This window comes from Astyanax mexicanus, chromosome 1 (assembly GCF_023375975.1).
Source record: "Astyanax mexicanus isolate ESR-SI-001 chromosome 1, AstMex3_surface, whole genome shotgun sequence".
NCBI classification, from domain to species: Eukaryota; Metazoa; Chordata; class Actinopteri; order Characiformes; family Acestrorhamphidae; genus Astyanax; species Astyanax mexicanus.
Window position 1 is genome coordinate 89,521,373 of NC_064408.1, and position 14,255 is coordinate 89,535,627.

The window sequence follows — 14,255 nt, forward strand, 5'->3', positions numbered from 1 at the left end:
TAACAGAAATTTTATAGGGTCAGTTTCCCGAACAGGGATTAGGCCTAACAACAGAATATTTTTTTTATTTTCAGTGGAAAATCCTTATTCAGAATGCAGAAAGCATGAAGAGGTTCCCCACTGTTTGCTCTTTTAGGATTTTAAAGAATGCTGTTGTTTTCCAGCTTTAGCAGATTTAGCAGTAAACACTGGAGAGAAAAACAGAACAAAAGGTCATTCTGTGTTGCTCAATTCTGAAACTCCTGCAGGCAGAGACTTGTTCCACAGTTTAATGTTTAACGGGTTCAGGCGCATCACTGAGGCAGCTCAGAGGAAAAGATGGCTGTGTTGCTACGAGTGCTGCTTTTTGCTGCTCTGATCTTTCTGAGCTCTTCAGAAGTTCCGAGCGACTCCACTAAACTCAAAGAGGTCTTCCAGAAAGGAATCGATCTAGCAGTCCAGCAGGTCAACTCACACACCGGACTCCAGAACCATTTCCTCTTCTTCAAAACTGTGGAACAGTCTTCCATCGAGGTTTCTGTACCGTTTTTAACTGTTACAGACAGAATTGATTTTATTCTACTTGTATTATTTTCTCTGTTATATTCACTTAATTCATATACTAATGATTTAAACTAAGATTCCTAGAAAAGAAATGAATAAATGTATAACGTGTTCATCTGTTTTATTCTCTGCAGTCCGGGTTTGGTGTGATCTATATTTACCAACATTTTTACCTCAAACCCACAAAATGCAGCCGTGGAACCGAGAATGCTGACCCAAAAACATGTGCATTCAGGAACGATCGAGTGAGTGTTCACATTTGGATAGTGATCTTGTTTAGAGTTTATAACTCTAATTTGTAAGTGTTTAAAGTTTTTAGGAGTTATCATCTAGGTGTTTATAGTTATTTTACAAGTGATTAAGTAAGTGTTTGTGTTGAACAAGTGAGATTTTTAAGTTAAGGTGTGAGTTAGATAGAGTTTATATATGTAGTGATCACTTGAGTGTTTATAGGTTATGAGTGATCTCTGGTATTCATAACTGAGAAGTGATTGTTTGAACTAGAGAAGGAAGAGAAGAAATAAGTAAGCGCATATTTATGGTTTAGCTGTAATCGAGCTGTAAGTGTTTAAATTTAGCTGTAAGTGTTTAAATTTAAGCAGTTCTCCTGCAGGTTTACAGACTTATAGGAGTAATCAAGTGACTGTTATAGTTGAGGGGTAATGAAGCAAATGTGTGATTAAGTCATGTTATGGAATGACTGTGTGAGTGTTTATAGCTGAAGAGTGATCAAGTGAGTGTTGAAAGCTGAGACATAATTGAGTGTTTATAGTTTAAGAATAATTGCTTTAAATATTAGGTTAAAGACTAACCGTGTGAGTGTTTGAAGGCAATTAAGTGAGTTTTAATAGTATAAGAGTGATGCAGTAGTGTTTATAGTTGAGGAGTGAACACATTAGTGTTTATGGTAAAAGAGTGATTGAATGAGTGTTTGTATTTGATTGTAGATCACTTTTTAGTTTGTAGTTGAGTGGATGAATGTTTATATTTGAGGAGTTCTCAAGTAAGTGTTAATAGTTGGGGAGTGATCAAGTGTTTATACTTAAGGAGAGATTGAGTCAGTGTTTATAGTTGAGTGATCATAGTATTAACAGTTAGGGGTGATCGATTGAGTCTCATATGTAAGGAGTAATTGTGTGAGTATTTATATATTTGAAGACTGATGAAGTGTTTATAGTTGAGGAGTGATTGATTTAGTCTTCATATATGATTGTGAGAGTGTTTATAATTGAGTGCTAAAACTGTCACATTTCAGGAGCAACTGAAGAGTAGTGGAGTGTTTAAAGTCGAAGAGAAAACGATTGAGTCTTCATATTTCAGCAGTGATTGTGTGAGTGTTTATAGCTGAGTGATTGTTGTGTCTTCTTGTTTCTTGTGGACTCCTCTTTGGGTGTTCTTGGAAGGCTGTTGTTTCATGAAATAAAACTCAGTGCACACTGTCCTCTTAACTGGAATAATATTTATTTCAATCAGAAGCAAAGTGTGGGAGAGAGCTTGTCAATTCTCGGTGTCCCAGGTTTCTCTCTCTCCGTCTTGTGGTCTAAACCGTTTAAATAGTCCCTCACAGTCACTCCTATAGCTCTCATACCTAAAGAATTCCAACCACCTTATTTACAGCTTTACCATATATGTAAATATGACCTTTTGAGAAGCGGCATGTTGTTTACCTGAAACCACTTGTGACATGCCAATCATACATAGAAATGGACTTCTCAAAAATAGTTTAGCTGGACACATGAACTTCTCTGGGCTAAAGGCCTGTGTTTATATTTCAGGAGTGATTGAAGAGTGATGGAGTGTTTATAGTTGAGGAGTGATCGATTGAGTCTTCATATTTAAGGAGTGATTGTGTGAGTGTTTTAGCTGAGTGGTCAATTGAGTCTTCATATTTTATAAGTAATAAGTTGAAGAGTGATGGAGTGTTTAAAGTTAACGAATGATCACATCATCACATAATCAAACAAATGTGTTTAAACTTGAGACATAGTTTAGATATATGTACTATGGTTGGCCTTGCAGTTTAATATACTCTCTCTCTCTCTCTCTCTCTCTCTTTCTCCCTCTGTGTTTGATTGCAGCCTCTTATCGACTGTGCTATCTGCTATAAGACACATGCTTGGGAAATCGAGAAAGATCCTAAACCCTATGTCCACTGTGTCCATAAACCTGCGCTGACCGAGGTTCGCTTACAAATACTTATGTTGTTTTTAAATAAAGTGAGAGTGAATCTTTGTACAAAAGCTGTAACACTTTATTATTATTGGATGGCAGGAGATGAAGAAGGGTCGTGTGGAGCACTGTCAGAAGGGGGTGTATGGCAGCGGAACGGCTACTCTTCTGACCTCCATCGGGAAACCGTAGCTGATTCCACATCCTGCATTTCAGAGACGGCATTTCCTGTTTGCTGTGATTTTACAGTTGTTTACGTAATTATTATAAACACACAAGATCTGTCTACAAGATCTGCAGTTTAATAATTTAGCCGCAATAAAGAACAACACTGTAATAATGAGACATAAATGAATATGAATAATTTACATTTATAGTTCATTAAAAAAATATGACTTATTTGCTTACTTTGTGGCCTATATAGCTCTGTAATAGACACTGCTTTCTCATTTTCATTATTACATATGCTTTAATGTATGTTTAAATGTTTAAATATGTTTAATTGCTCTGTAATAGAAAAAAATATATGTTTACACTTTACTTGGATGGTCCATTGGAGATGCCTCATAGATGCTTAAGATGCTCAAAGGTGATTGTAAATGACTCTCTATGGAATGTAACCCTATAATCAACCCTAACCCAAACTGTAATCTTAACATTTTAGGTTTAGTGGTTTAGGTTAAGCTATGTGTTAGGGTTAGATATAAGGGTTGATTCATGAGGTTTAACTTTGAGGCAGGGTTAGGTTTAAGGTTGTGTTCTATAGATAACTGTTAACATTCAACTTAGGGTTATGTTGCATTTAGTAGACATATAGTTTTCTCTTAGTTGAATGTTAGGCGAGCATCTTTGAGGCATTTTTAATGGACCATCTAAAAAAGTGTTGCCAAAAATATTTGCTTTGTTAATAATCAATAAAGAACATTTGCTAAATGTCCTTTCCCAGATAGCAAAAGCGATCTGGCCCGGATCCTGCACAAGTCAAAACGGATCTGGCCCAGTGTCCTTTTGCACAGTGGGTTGGGATCAATAAAGACTTTGTCTATCTATCTGTCTGTCTGTCTGTCTGTCATCTCTTCATTAATGTTGACAGATGTTGTTGAGATCTCTCGGATGTTGCTCATTTGGTTACAGAAGAGGGCAGTGTATGCCGATGTCTAGGAAAGGGTTAGTGGACAGGGGGGTGGGGGATTACGTGATGGGCATGTTTATGCAGCAAAAGAATGTTGAAATAAGGAGAGAGAGAGAGAGAGAGAGGGAGGGAGAGAGAGGGAAAGAGAGGGGGTTACGTAAGTTTTTCTCCTTCAGAATTGTGGGACACCAGGAGGACTCGGTCAAAATCAGACAGAGGCAGAAAGTCAGAATCGGATCTGCTGGTCAGTCGGAGGTCATGGCTGTGGTACTGCTGCTGTTGGCTCTGATCTGTGGAGCTTTCAGTTCTTCTGAAGCTCAAACAGATTTCGATAAACTCCCAGAATCCCACAGGAAAGGAATCGAACTCGCCGTCAACCAAATCAACTCCCATCGCACCATCCAGCAGCACTTTCTGTTCTTCAAAAGTTTGGAGAAGTCTGACATTGATGTGAGTCTGATCTTTAAAGTCACTTCCTTCACATGATACACTTAGACATTACACACTCTTTTAAAACTTGAGTGTACGACAGGCCTTTTAGCCTACCAGCTAAATCACACCAACAAGTCCTAACCAGAAGGGCTAAAAGTTACAGTCAAGTTACAGATCTCTGTAAAACTTGTTTTACTAACACAAACTTATTTCTGATATTAGTTATGAGATATTTACTAGTAATAATTTATATATATACAGTAATAAAGACATAGCCTTAATATAATATTGACTACTCATATGTTGTCACTGATTTACATGGAATTCCCCTCTCCCTTATCTAGAATTTTGTTTTGACCCATGTAATCTTTAGAGTTAGTTATTTATAATTACTTTGTTACTAGTATAAATTGTATTTTTGTTATAAATTCCAGATAACTCCACTGTAATTCTGATTGGCAAAAACTGGCATTTTAGATAATGATTGTCATTACTATAATTATAGTATAAAAAATATAATATAATATAATATAATATAATATAAAAAATCTGTAGAAATTTAAAACAGCACATATCTGAAATCTTAATTTATGGATCTGTGGACTTGGATCTTTTACTAGTCAGAATTACAGTCTTGATTTCTACTAATAAAAATGTACACATACAAATAATACAGTAAAATTGCATATAAATAAAGGATAAAATGTGACTAGTCCAAATTTACATTATTGATATGTGGTCTGATAATACATCTATTCAGACTGTCTTTTTTAATAGCAGGTCTGGTATTACTTGCAATATACGTGTGTGTATGTATATACAGTAGGAGCATGTATGTAATTGTGTGTTACTGGGAGCTGTGGTTGGTAAAGTGGAAGTGTGCTGGTTTCAGGCAGGATTTGGGGCGAAGTTTCTGTACCATCACTTCCTCCTTAAACCCACTACGTGTCGCAGAGGAACCGCGGACGCAAATCACTCCAAGTGTGCCTTCAGAGACGACAGAGTGAGTTCACACACAGCAGCACACACAGCAGAACATCTGCAGACTTCTAAAGCAGAAATATTCAGTCAAAATATAATTAATCTTTTAATTATAAAATTATTTTTAAATAAACATGTTTAGCTATTTGTGTTATTTTTATTATTCTTATGATAAAATTGATGTTGATTATGATCATCATTATTACTGTCATGTTCTTATTATTGTGTTGAATAGCCGGTGATTGACTGTGGAATCTGCTTCAAGACTTTTAATGGAGCAATTGAAGAAACTCCGAAGCCCAACATTCATTGTGTCTACAAACCCACTCTGACCCAGGTCAGTCAGCTTTACTTTGGCACTTTAGACCATACAGACACACACACACACACACACACACACACACACACACACACACACACACACACACACACACACTACAGAAGCAGCAGCCAGTTTAATCCAGTTATCTGACCTGATTTACTGGAATTCACAAACAAGCCTGAGGCAAGACTGCACTAGAACTCTAAAACAACCCCCAAGTAAACTACAAACAGGTGGGTGATTTTCTCAAAACTATCAAAACAAAAAGCTTATTTTAAAGTAACATAAATAGAGTAGAAGTTAAAGAGTTTCTCATAAAGTACAAATAAACACAAATACTTTTAACAAGCTGCATTACATAATATAAAACATGCCTCGTTTGAAAGCAAATTCAGACCAGATAAAACTTTTTAGACACCTTCAAACATAAGTGTTGTTAAGAATTAACAAAATTTTGGGATATGAATCACGCCTCAATTTCCCGAGCTCCTCCCCCTGGTCCTATATATATATATATATATACCTTCCAGGTGCTCACCTACGTGACTTTCGACCTCGCACCCGCCTCCACCCCATCACCACCCTCATCTTCACTCTCATCTTCATCACTCATCTTCGTTACTCCTAGCTGCGGGGGGGGACCTGGCTTGAGAACCGTCTCAAGCTGTTCTGAACTGTACCCCAAGCAACATCATCACAGTTCCCCTCCCCGCATCGCGTAGGCAGGGTTCACTATAGCAAAACACTAGCTAGCTAGCTTACACCTACAGCTTGGCTAATATTAAGAACATGTGGTAGGTAGACAGGACGTTTGGTCATCCAATCATTATATACAGTCCTCCTCCACATTAGTTTTTATTGTGTGATTTATAAAATCTGTTGAAATGTGAAGAGAATTTTGTTTGTGGGTTTTGTTTGCGATTCTGTGTTTGGTTTAACTGTGATTGTATTTTGTTCGGGATCATATGTTTTGTTATGGATCATGCGTTTGGTTTGATTGTCTTTTTGTGATGGCATGTTTTATTAGTGAATTTGTGTTGTGTTTTGTTTGTGATCATTTGTTTTATGTCTGTGATCGCTTGCTTCCTGTTTGTGTGTTTTGTTTGTTATTAATGTGTTTTGTTTGTTATTGTGTTTTGTTTGCAGGAGATGGTTACTAACAGAATAGATACCTGCAACAAAATGAGCTACAGCAGCGGCTCTGCCTCCGTGCTGCTGGTGAAAACGAACAAGAACTAAACTTTCACACCCGCTGGATACACACTGATTATCCTCTGCACAAATGCACTGATCACCCCTTACAAACACACATATCATCCCCTGCACACCCACACTGTTCACCCTCACCCTGTATACACAGATCACCTCTTAATGATGGGCTCATGATGACACTGTGTAATAAATTGTCATAACAGGTTTGGTAATAATGTGCTAAGCAGTAAAGCTACTTAAAAAAAATAAACGGTTGCATAAAAAATGTATTGTCCTTTTACAGAAAAAAAAGAGAAACATTTAAGAGAAACACGATTTAAGTTATTTATCTAAAGTTTGCACTTGCAAGTTGGGGTGTTCGTATATATATTTTTTTCTTTGATTCAGTTGGTGTCAGACTGCAATAAGTAAAGTGCACAGAAACAAATACTGGGTTTAACTGTGTTTTTTAAATGGTCAGAAATGTGGCACTCTGTTACACATTGATAGTGATTTTATTTTCTTCTGAATTTTGCAGTATAAACTCAACATTTATTATTCTTCTTAATATGTATAATGCCACTTATTGTCACAATTACAATAAAATTAAACTTTCTTTATTCTTTATTGTGGTTGATTGACCTCATTATCCATCAGTCTGTATTATTTAATCAATCGGGTTGCCAAAACAACCCAAACTATCCAAAACATTTCCTTGTTCTGAATAACACACAAAATATAATATTTTTTTTAGTGATATAAACATATACAAATATAACATATATTTTTTTCTGATAATGAAATCAAACAAAATGAAACATTTGACTTGAGTTGTAAAATGCGCTGTACAAATAAATTTGATTTGATTTAAAATAAGTGTTGTTAAGAATTAACTAAATTTTGGGATATGAACCACGCCTCAAGTTCCCAAGCTCCTACCCCTGGTCCTATATATATACCTCCCAGGTGCTCCACACCTTCATGACTTTCGACCTCGCACCCGCCTCCACCCCATCACCACCCTCATCTTTATCACTCACCTAGCTCAGGAGGGACCTGGCTTGAGAACCGTCTCAAGCTGTTCTGAACTGTACCCCAAGTAACAACATCACAGTTCCCTCCCTGCATCTCGTAGGTGGGGTTCATTATAGCAAAATTACAGACATAAGATACTGCAGTTTTTTTTTTTACATCCCAGTAGACATACCAAGAAAACATAACAGGGTTTAAAATAGATAATAATTGTTTGGTATAACTTTTGCACACTCAAATCACTTGTGATAGGCAGCGCTGCACTGCGGACTGCCAGCAGGGGGGTGAAGGACAGAGTTAATTATAGAGTTATACTACAAGAGATAAAAAAAAATCCTAAAAGAAACCAAAGACAAGACTGAAAGTAAGGGAGAGTTTATCTGCCGTCAGTAACTTAAATTGTTAGAGAAGTAACAGGCGAGAACAGTGCGTTTTGAGTATGGTTGTGTTTTAGTTAGGTTTGTTGAAAGCTGAAAGCTGAATACACCATTTGTGGCATTTCATTTGTTCTGTTTCTCGACTTTTTTCTACACGTTTTTTAAAGGCGCTTGTTTCCAACCCATTCTCCCGTCTACTTTGTGGAGAATCATTTAGCAGTCAAGTTGAACAAGCACACTATTCACACCATCACTATTACAGATAACTATTAATAGAAGTAACAAAAAAATAATATACTTATTAAAGCATATCCATATAAATAAATAATTACATTTAATAATATATACATATAAATATATTAATTATAAATATTTACCAACCATAACAATCACATATATTTTGCGATATCAAACTACTCCCAGACAGAGAGTAAAAAGGGGGTCACAATATTACAATATTTGGCCTATACTATATATTGGCCCGATATACTGTTGATTTATCCTAAAAATTTAATTGGAATGTTGTCCAGAAGAAACTGGGTGCACATCAGATGATTGTAGACTTTATTTAGGATTTTTAACAGAATCCATAAAGGGTTGGCCAGGAAACAGACATAATTATAAAATGTTTTTTTATTACTGAAATTATGTATTGTACAGCAAATAGATGTTATGTACAATTGACTTTATTACTGTTAACAGTAGCACAAAAAACAATTATAGTTTTTTGTGAATATAACAAAAGAATGACCCAGATATATATAGAAATATAAAGTAGATACAATGTGGATGAAAAGTGTCCACCTAGTTTGGTGTAAGACTCTGAACAGAATCAGCCAGGTCTGAAACCTGGTCATCAGCTGAAGTTCTCAGATTGTTTCTGCTGGTGTCTTCCTCCTCCTCATTGTCCTCTAAATATCTGTTCTCAGATGAGGGAAAGAGTTTGCAGATGGTGAGGCTAGAGGTCTTTTTGAGGCCTGTTTTTCGGAGGCTGAAGGCAGGGTGAACTGGTTTTGAGGGGTCAAATCCGGTCACATGCAGGCACTTCGCTGAGTTTACATCATAGAACTTCAGTTTTCCTTTATCATAGTCCACACACACCCCCAGCCTGCTCACACTGCAGCTCTTCACTGCGCTGACCTCATCACTGTGCAGAGCCACCAGATCACCTTCATCACACTCTAAGGCCCAGGACGAACAGTCTCTGCCCAGAGGATGGTTTAGCTGATTTTCTTTATTCTTCAGCCAGTCCTCATACACTATCCCCACCGACCAGCTCTGACTGCCCTCCACCTCCACCTCCCAGTAGTGCTGACCTGTATTGAAGCTCTTATCCGCCACTGCGCTGCACCATGTCTCTGTGTGTCTGTTTGTCTGAGTGGAAGTAGAGTTTTGAAGGAACAGCTGCATTCTCTTCTCACAGAACGTCAGGGCATTGTGCTTTTTCCCTTTGTCAAAAGTGATTGCATCTGAAACTGCAGAGAGCAAAACTGATTAGTTCTACACTGAGGACATCATTTTCTGATATTACTACTATCAATAATATCATTGTTAATGCAAATAAATATACTTAATCCATCTACACTCATCTGTCATTATGCACTGTCATTACGCACTTTCATTCCGCAAAAACTGTGAACTATAAGTACTTTACGCACTCATTCACTTTACCAGCCTTAAGCTATATACCATATTTGCACTACTGTTATATGGGTTCTATTTATACTGTCATTCCATTTCAATCACCATCAATACTGCACTATTGTCTTTCTTCTTACTCATGTTTATTGTTTATTGTATTGTTGTATTGTACATATAGTGTCTCCCACTCTTTTAGATTATATATCTTATTTAGTTTTACTTATATTTATATATCTATTTCCCCCCACCACTACTGCACCTTGTTTCTGTCTCATGTATGTCTATTTGTGTCCCTGCTGTATTGTACTCATAGTGTCTCCCATCCTTTCTTTTATTATATCTATTATCTGTACCTGCTGTAAATTTGGGAAGGAGAGCAACGTAATTTCAATTCTCTGTATGTCCTGTACATATGCAGTATTGACAATAAAACTACTTGACTTGACTTTAAACTCATTAAAAACTTTTAGGAATGATATATGTTACTCACTCTCCCAAGGCTGAGGCAGGAGCTCTGTGATCTTCTGGAAGATAATTTTGACGGACTCCTCCAAAGCTCTGATCCTTGTGCCATCAAACATTTTCTGTGCATTATCATCACATTCAGTCTCTTCTGTCAGAGCAGAAAACAACTTCTCCATGTCTTCCAGACTGAAATGAAGAAAAAGCATGAACAGTGTATGATTGTATTATAAATAGACCAGACACAAATACTATTATATTTCTTAATGACAAATAAAAAAAGATAAACTATTATTCTTATTTTCAGCCCCTCCAATCCAAAATCATTCATCAACCATTTCTCGCTTTTGGAAGAGGTCAGTTATTTTCTTTTTTTCTCGACGTTTCTTAAAACATTAAATTGAGCTGTCTCTAGACTTAACCTACTTTATTTCTAAATATAAAACTGAATATGACAAACAAACAAACAAGGCTGACACAGAAGTTCATGCAAGACCAGATGAAAGAAACAAATGGGATTAAAGGCCAATTTACGATTTTGCATCTCATCAAGGCAGAGGGTACCCCATAGCCTGCACAAATGGCCTATGACATGGTGAGTGTGTATACTTGTGCAGGAGTGAGTCTATCTGGATCTGATGCAAACAAACTGATGCAACGTTAGTCTAGTCTGGCAAGGGTTTTTTTTAGGCCTTTGACTTTCTTGATGTACTACAAATGATTGGAGCCAAATCTGAGTTTATTGTGTAAACAGCTGTTGTTACATCAGAACCGACTGAACTAAATGTATAAATGGTGGAAAAATCAAAACAATGCTATGAAGTGGACCAATCACAGTTGTTTTGATCTTACATTTATAGGAAAGTTCATGTCAAGCTAAAGTGTAGATATGATGCAGAAGCAAAAACTGGTCGTAATTATGCATAAGATTATAATAGAATTGTGGGGTGGGGTGGGAAACAAACTACACACCAGTAGGAACACTGATAAGAAGGTGGGACTAGGCCGGAGAAAAAACAAAACTCACACAAAGACACAAAGACGAAACAAGAAGTGAAAAAACTCACTCTTTACAGACCCAACAAACAGGATGTTACACTACAGTGATAAGAAATGTAATATTTACCGCTCCTGCAGTTTCTTGATGTCATCCTATAAAGAGAAATAACATGTTAACACTGTGCCAGATGATTCTAAAGAGGGTTCCAACTGTAACAACATCAGAGCCTTAAATGACTTTTATAAATTAATCAACTAATTCAATGGAACAGCTGTGGTAGAATATGAGAATAAGTAAGCAATACATGTGCAGGGCAAGGTGCCTCCCAAGCCAGGTTTGATAATCACTGTTTTAAAGAAATAGAATAGCTTAAATAAAGAATAGCTTTACCAGTTGAGTCTGTTGTTCCATTGTGTGTTGGTTCTCCAGCTGCTGAATTGTTTCCTGAATGTCTGTTAATGTATCCTGATATTCAAACTGACTGAGACTTTTATTCAGTGTTTCTCTTTCGGCATCCAGTAAGTTCAAAGCCTGCATTTGGTTCTGACTCAGCAGTGCCCAGAGATCTTGGTAAAGGCCATCTATGGTCTCTGTAACCTTCTCGTAAGTATCCTGGGGGATTACATCAAAGATATATATATATATATATTTTTTTTCAGTTTACCACATATATTGCTGCTTTAAAATCATAATTAATAATATGAGAGATTGAGGGTTAATAGATTAGGAATGTAGAAGATTAAAGGTTGGTCATTATGAAGCTTAGTCCTAAATGCCAAACTGAAAGTAATGTGTAGATTACAGGCATTATCACATTGATAAGTCCAGACCAGGGTTCATGTATTTTTAACACTGAATAAATAAATAAATGGTCCAATTAGTTTTGGTCACATGCTGTAGTTTAGCAAGCAGACTAAAGAACTATGTAATGTCCTGCTATCTTTACCTACATGAGCTGTGTCTCCCTGTAGAAACTGGTTGGTTTGTAGAAAGTTGTCAATTCAGTGAGTTTTCTTTTCAGAATTTGTGCTGAATTCTTCCTCCCTGCCAGATGTTAACTCCCCTTAACATGCATGTGCATCATGCATCAGAGTGAATGTAACAGATTGCCCTTAAATTCCTTTTATTTGTTTTTATAAATAAGGGTCGTGGCTGTCACACCCATATTGCTGTTTAACACCCTTGCACAAAAATGAGTGTAAGTTTTCTGCACAACACCAGAACTTTTTTTTAATCTACTATTGTTCAGTGGGTGACAAAAGCCTGCTTCAATGGCCTGTAATTGTTTTAAAAAATAACATTATCTAGAAAAGTGCTTTCACACGGCAAACAAACTGAATCATATCTCAGTACATCTGAACTAAGACCAGCTCTTTCAGCTCTTTTAGCCCAGACTGTGGTTTACAGTAAATTTGGCTACAGCTATTTTGGTTCAGATCAAACCGGAAAAGTTTAAAATTCCAGAACTAACAAGGTATGTGTGACAGCATTTTGTTAACCCCTAACTGAACCTAAGAAACAAATCTGAAAAATGAAAGGTGTTAAAATGTTCATCTAGCTTGAATGTGTTGAGTTCTGTTTTGAAACTTTATGTTATCCAATGATTTTTAGATAATCTTTAAAGGTTTTGTGCACTACCACTATTCACTAAAAGACGTGTGTGTGTGTGTGTGTGTGTGTGTGTGTGTGTGTGTGTGTGTGTGTGTGTGTTCTCTTTTTTCTTACATTGCATTGTTTCCTGGCTTTGGATGTCTTCGGCTTTATGTTCTTGCAGGTTTTGTATATGTTTTTCAGGTGTTTGGAATCTCTGGAGAGTTTCTCCTGATAAATACAGTAACATTTCTGAACTTGAGAACAGAGTAATAGATTCTCACAGCACAGATTTTAGAGGCTTATGTTCTGATAAAGATTGAGCAACAATAGTCTCTATTACTTCTACACATAAACATGTTTTACTTAAAAAACAAAAAAAAATGTAAAGATAATACTCACAGTCTGACTGACCACTGCATCCTGCAGACTCAAGAACTTGTGTTTCTGATGATTTCCTTCTGCCAGACACGCAGCTGACAAAGGCTCTCTGCAGTTCTTACAGAAAACGAGGAGGTTACTCGAGGAGTTTGTGCTGGAGCTACTGGAACTGCTGGAGCTGCTGATACCAGAGGATGCAGAACAGAAAGACGAAGCTGAAGAATAGGTTGATAAACTGTCAGAGTGAGCTGATGATGAAGAAGAAGAGTGGAGTGAAGAACTCATGATTACTACAATGCTCTACTTTCTGAGTTTCTGACCAAACTGCTTCAGCTTCTCCTCTATTTAGCTCCTCCTAGTGTCTATTAATGGTTGAATGAATATTCATAAAGTCAGTGAGGCTCTCATGAGCTCATTTCCTTGTTTAAGTTCCAATTTCTTTTTAAGTTGGCGATCTCTATCAGTCACAGATCAGTTCTGCCTCCATGACATCATCAAACAGAAACTGTTGAACACATGCGGGCATGTTGACGGGCATACCAGCAGGGCCGGATTAAAGGGCTGAAAGGGCTCTCTCTCTCTCTCTCTCTCTCTCTCTCTCTCTCTCGCTCTCTCTCTCTCTCGCTCTTCCGCAGCGCGGAGCTGAATTCAGCGCGAGGCTACAATAATAATAATAATATAAATAACATAATACAATAATATAAAACTCAGTTTAGTTAAATAAATGAAGATGAGTAAGGACCTGTAAAGTTAATCGAATATTGTCAAATATAAAGGAAAGGTTGAGGTTTTGATGAGCTGTTTCAATGACTTGAAACTGAAACTAACTGAAACTGAAACTTTTATTATTCTGCGCACTATAAGAAAGCCTTTGATTGTGTTTTAAATGAGTTTTTATTTTATATTAATTATTGTTTTATTCATCTGAAATATTTTTATTATTTTATTGATTAAATTATTTTTTTCTTCATAAGATATACATTCTTTATTTTTTATGTATCC

General features: G+C 36.6%; 3 protein-coding genes across 4 annotated transcripts; 2 read left to right on the plus strand and 1 right to left on the minus strand.

The window, feature by feature from the left end:
- Window positions 1-268: 268 nt before the first annotated feature.
- Window positions 269-3,764, plus strand: LOC103041317 (uncharacterized). 2 transcript variants are annotated; one of them, XM_049485445.1, is made up of 5 exons: window positions 278-513; window positions 678-788; window positions 1,799-1,873; window positions 2,622-2,723; window positions 2,815-3,764. In XM_049485445.1, the coding sequence occupies exons 1-5, from the start codon at window positions 319-321 to the stop codon at window positions 2,902-2,904; spliced, it is 573 nt and encodes a 190-aa protein (XP_049341402.1). In that variant the 5' UTR covers window positions 278-318; the 3' UTR covers window positions 2,905-3,764. The 2 variants fall into 2 exon arrangements, with proteins under 2 accessions (XP_007260182.1, XP_049341402.1); XM_007260120.4 differs by lacking the exon at window positions 1,799-1,873 and having other exon boundaries at window positions 269-513.
- Window positions 3,765-3,992: 228 nt separating this feature from the next.
- On the plus strand, window positions 3,993-7,395 carry LOC103040706 (uncharacterized). The gene is made up of 4 exons (XM_007260118.4): window positions 3,993-4,294; window positions 5,169-5,279; window positions 5,493-5,594; window positions 6,726-7,395. Exons 1-4 carry the CDS (start codon window positions 4,103-4,105, stop codon window positions 6,816-6,818), a joined length of 498 nt encoding a protein of 165 aa, XP_007260180.2. The 5' UTR covers window positions 3,993-4,102; the 3' UTR covers window positions 6,819-7,395.
- A 1,297-nt stretch (window positions 7,396-8,692) lies between these two features.
- On the minus strand, window positions 8,693-13,779 carry LOC103043161 (zinc finger protein RFP). Its single transcript, XM_007260126.4, has 6 exons — window positions 13,275-13,779; window positions 13,008-13,103; window positions 11,673-11,894; window positions 11,409-11,434; window positions 10,311-10,471; window positions 8,693-9,654 (listed from the first exon to the last, which is right to left on the minus strand). Exons 1-6 carry the CDS (start codon window positions 13,536-13,538, stop codon window positions 8,984-8,986), a joined length of 1,440 nt encoding a protein of 479 aa, XP_007260188.2. The 5' UTR covers window positions 13,539-13,779; the 3' UTR covers window positions 8,693-8,983.
- Window positions 13,780-14,255: the final 476 nt, after the last annotated feature.

Excerpts from the sequence above, each read along its gene's own strand:
- LOC103041317 (XM_049485445.1), top strand. The coding sequence starts at position 319 with ATGGCTGTGTTGCTACGAGTGCTGCTTTTTGCTGCTCTGATCTTTCTG. Across the intron at positions 1,874-2,621 it reads CATATTTCAGCAGTGATTGT|CCTCTTATCGACTGTGCTAT; the intron begins GTGAGTGTTTAT and ends GTTTGATTGCAG. Across the intron at positions 2,724-2,814 it reads ATAAACCTGCGCTGACCGAG|GAGATGAAGAAGGGTCGTGT; the intron begins GTTCGCTTACAA and ends ATTGGATGGCAG.
- LOC103040706 (XM_007260118.4), top strand. The coding sequence starts at position 4,103 with ATGGCTGTGGTACTGCTGCTGTTGGCTCTGATCTGTGGAGCTTTCAGT. Across the intron at positions 4,295-5,168 it reads TGGAGAAGTCTGACATTGAT|GCAGGATTTGGGGCGAAGTT; the intron begins GTGAGTCTGATC and ends TGCTGGTTTCAG. Across the intron at positions 5,280-5,492 it reads GTGCCTTCAGAGACGACAGA|CCGGTGATTGACTGTGGAAT; the intron begins GTGAGTTCACAC and ends TGTGTTGAATAG.
- LOC103043161 (XM_007260126.4), bottom strand. The coding sequence starts at position 13,538 with ATGAGTTCTTCACTCCACTCTTCTTCTTCATCATCAGCTCACTCTGAC. Across the intron at positions 11,895-13,007 it reads AAGCCAGGAAACAATGCAAT|GATACTTACGAGAAGGTTAC; the intron begins GTAAGAAAAAAG and ends GTAATCCCCCAG. Across the intron at positions 11,435-11,672 it reads TGGAACAACAGACTCAACTG|GATGACATCAAGAAACTGCA; the intron begins GTAAAGCTATTC and ends TTCTCTTTATAG.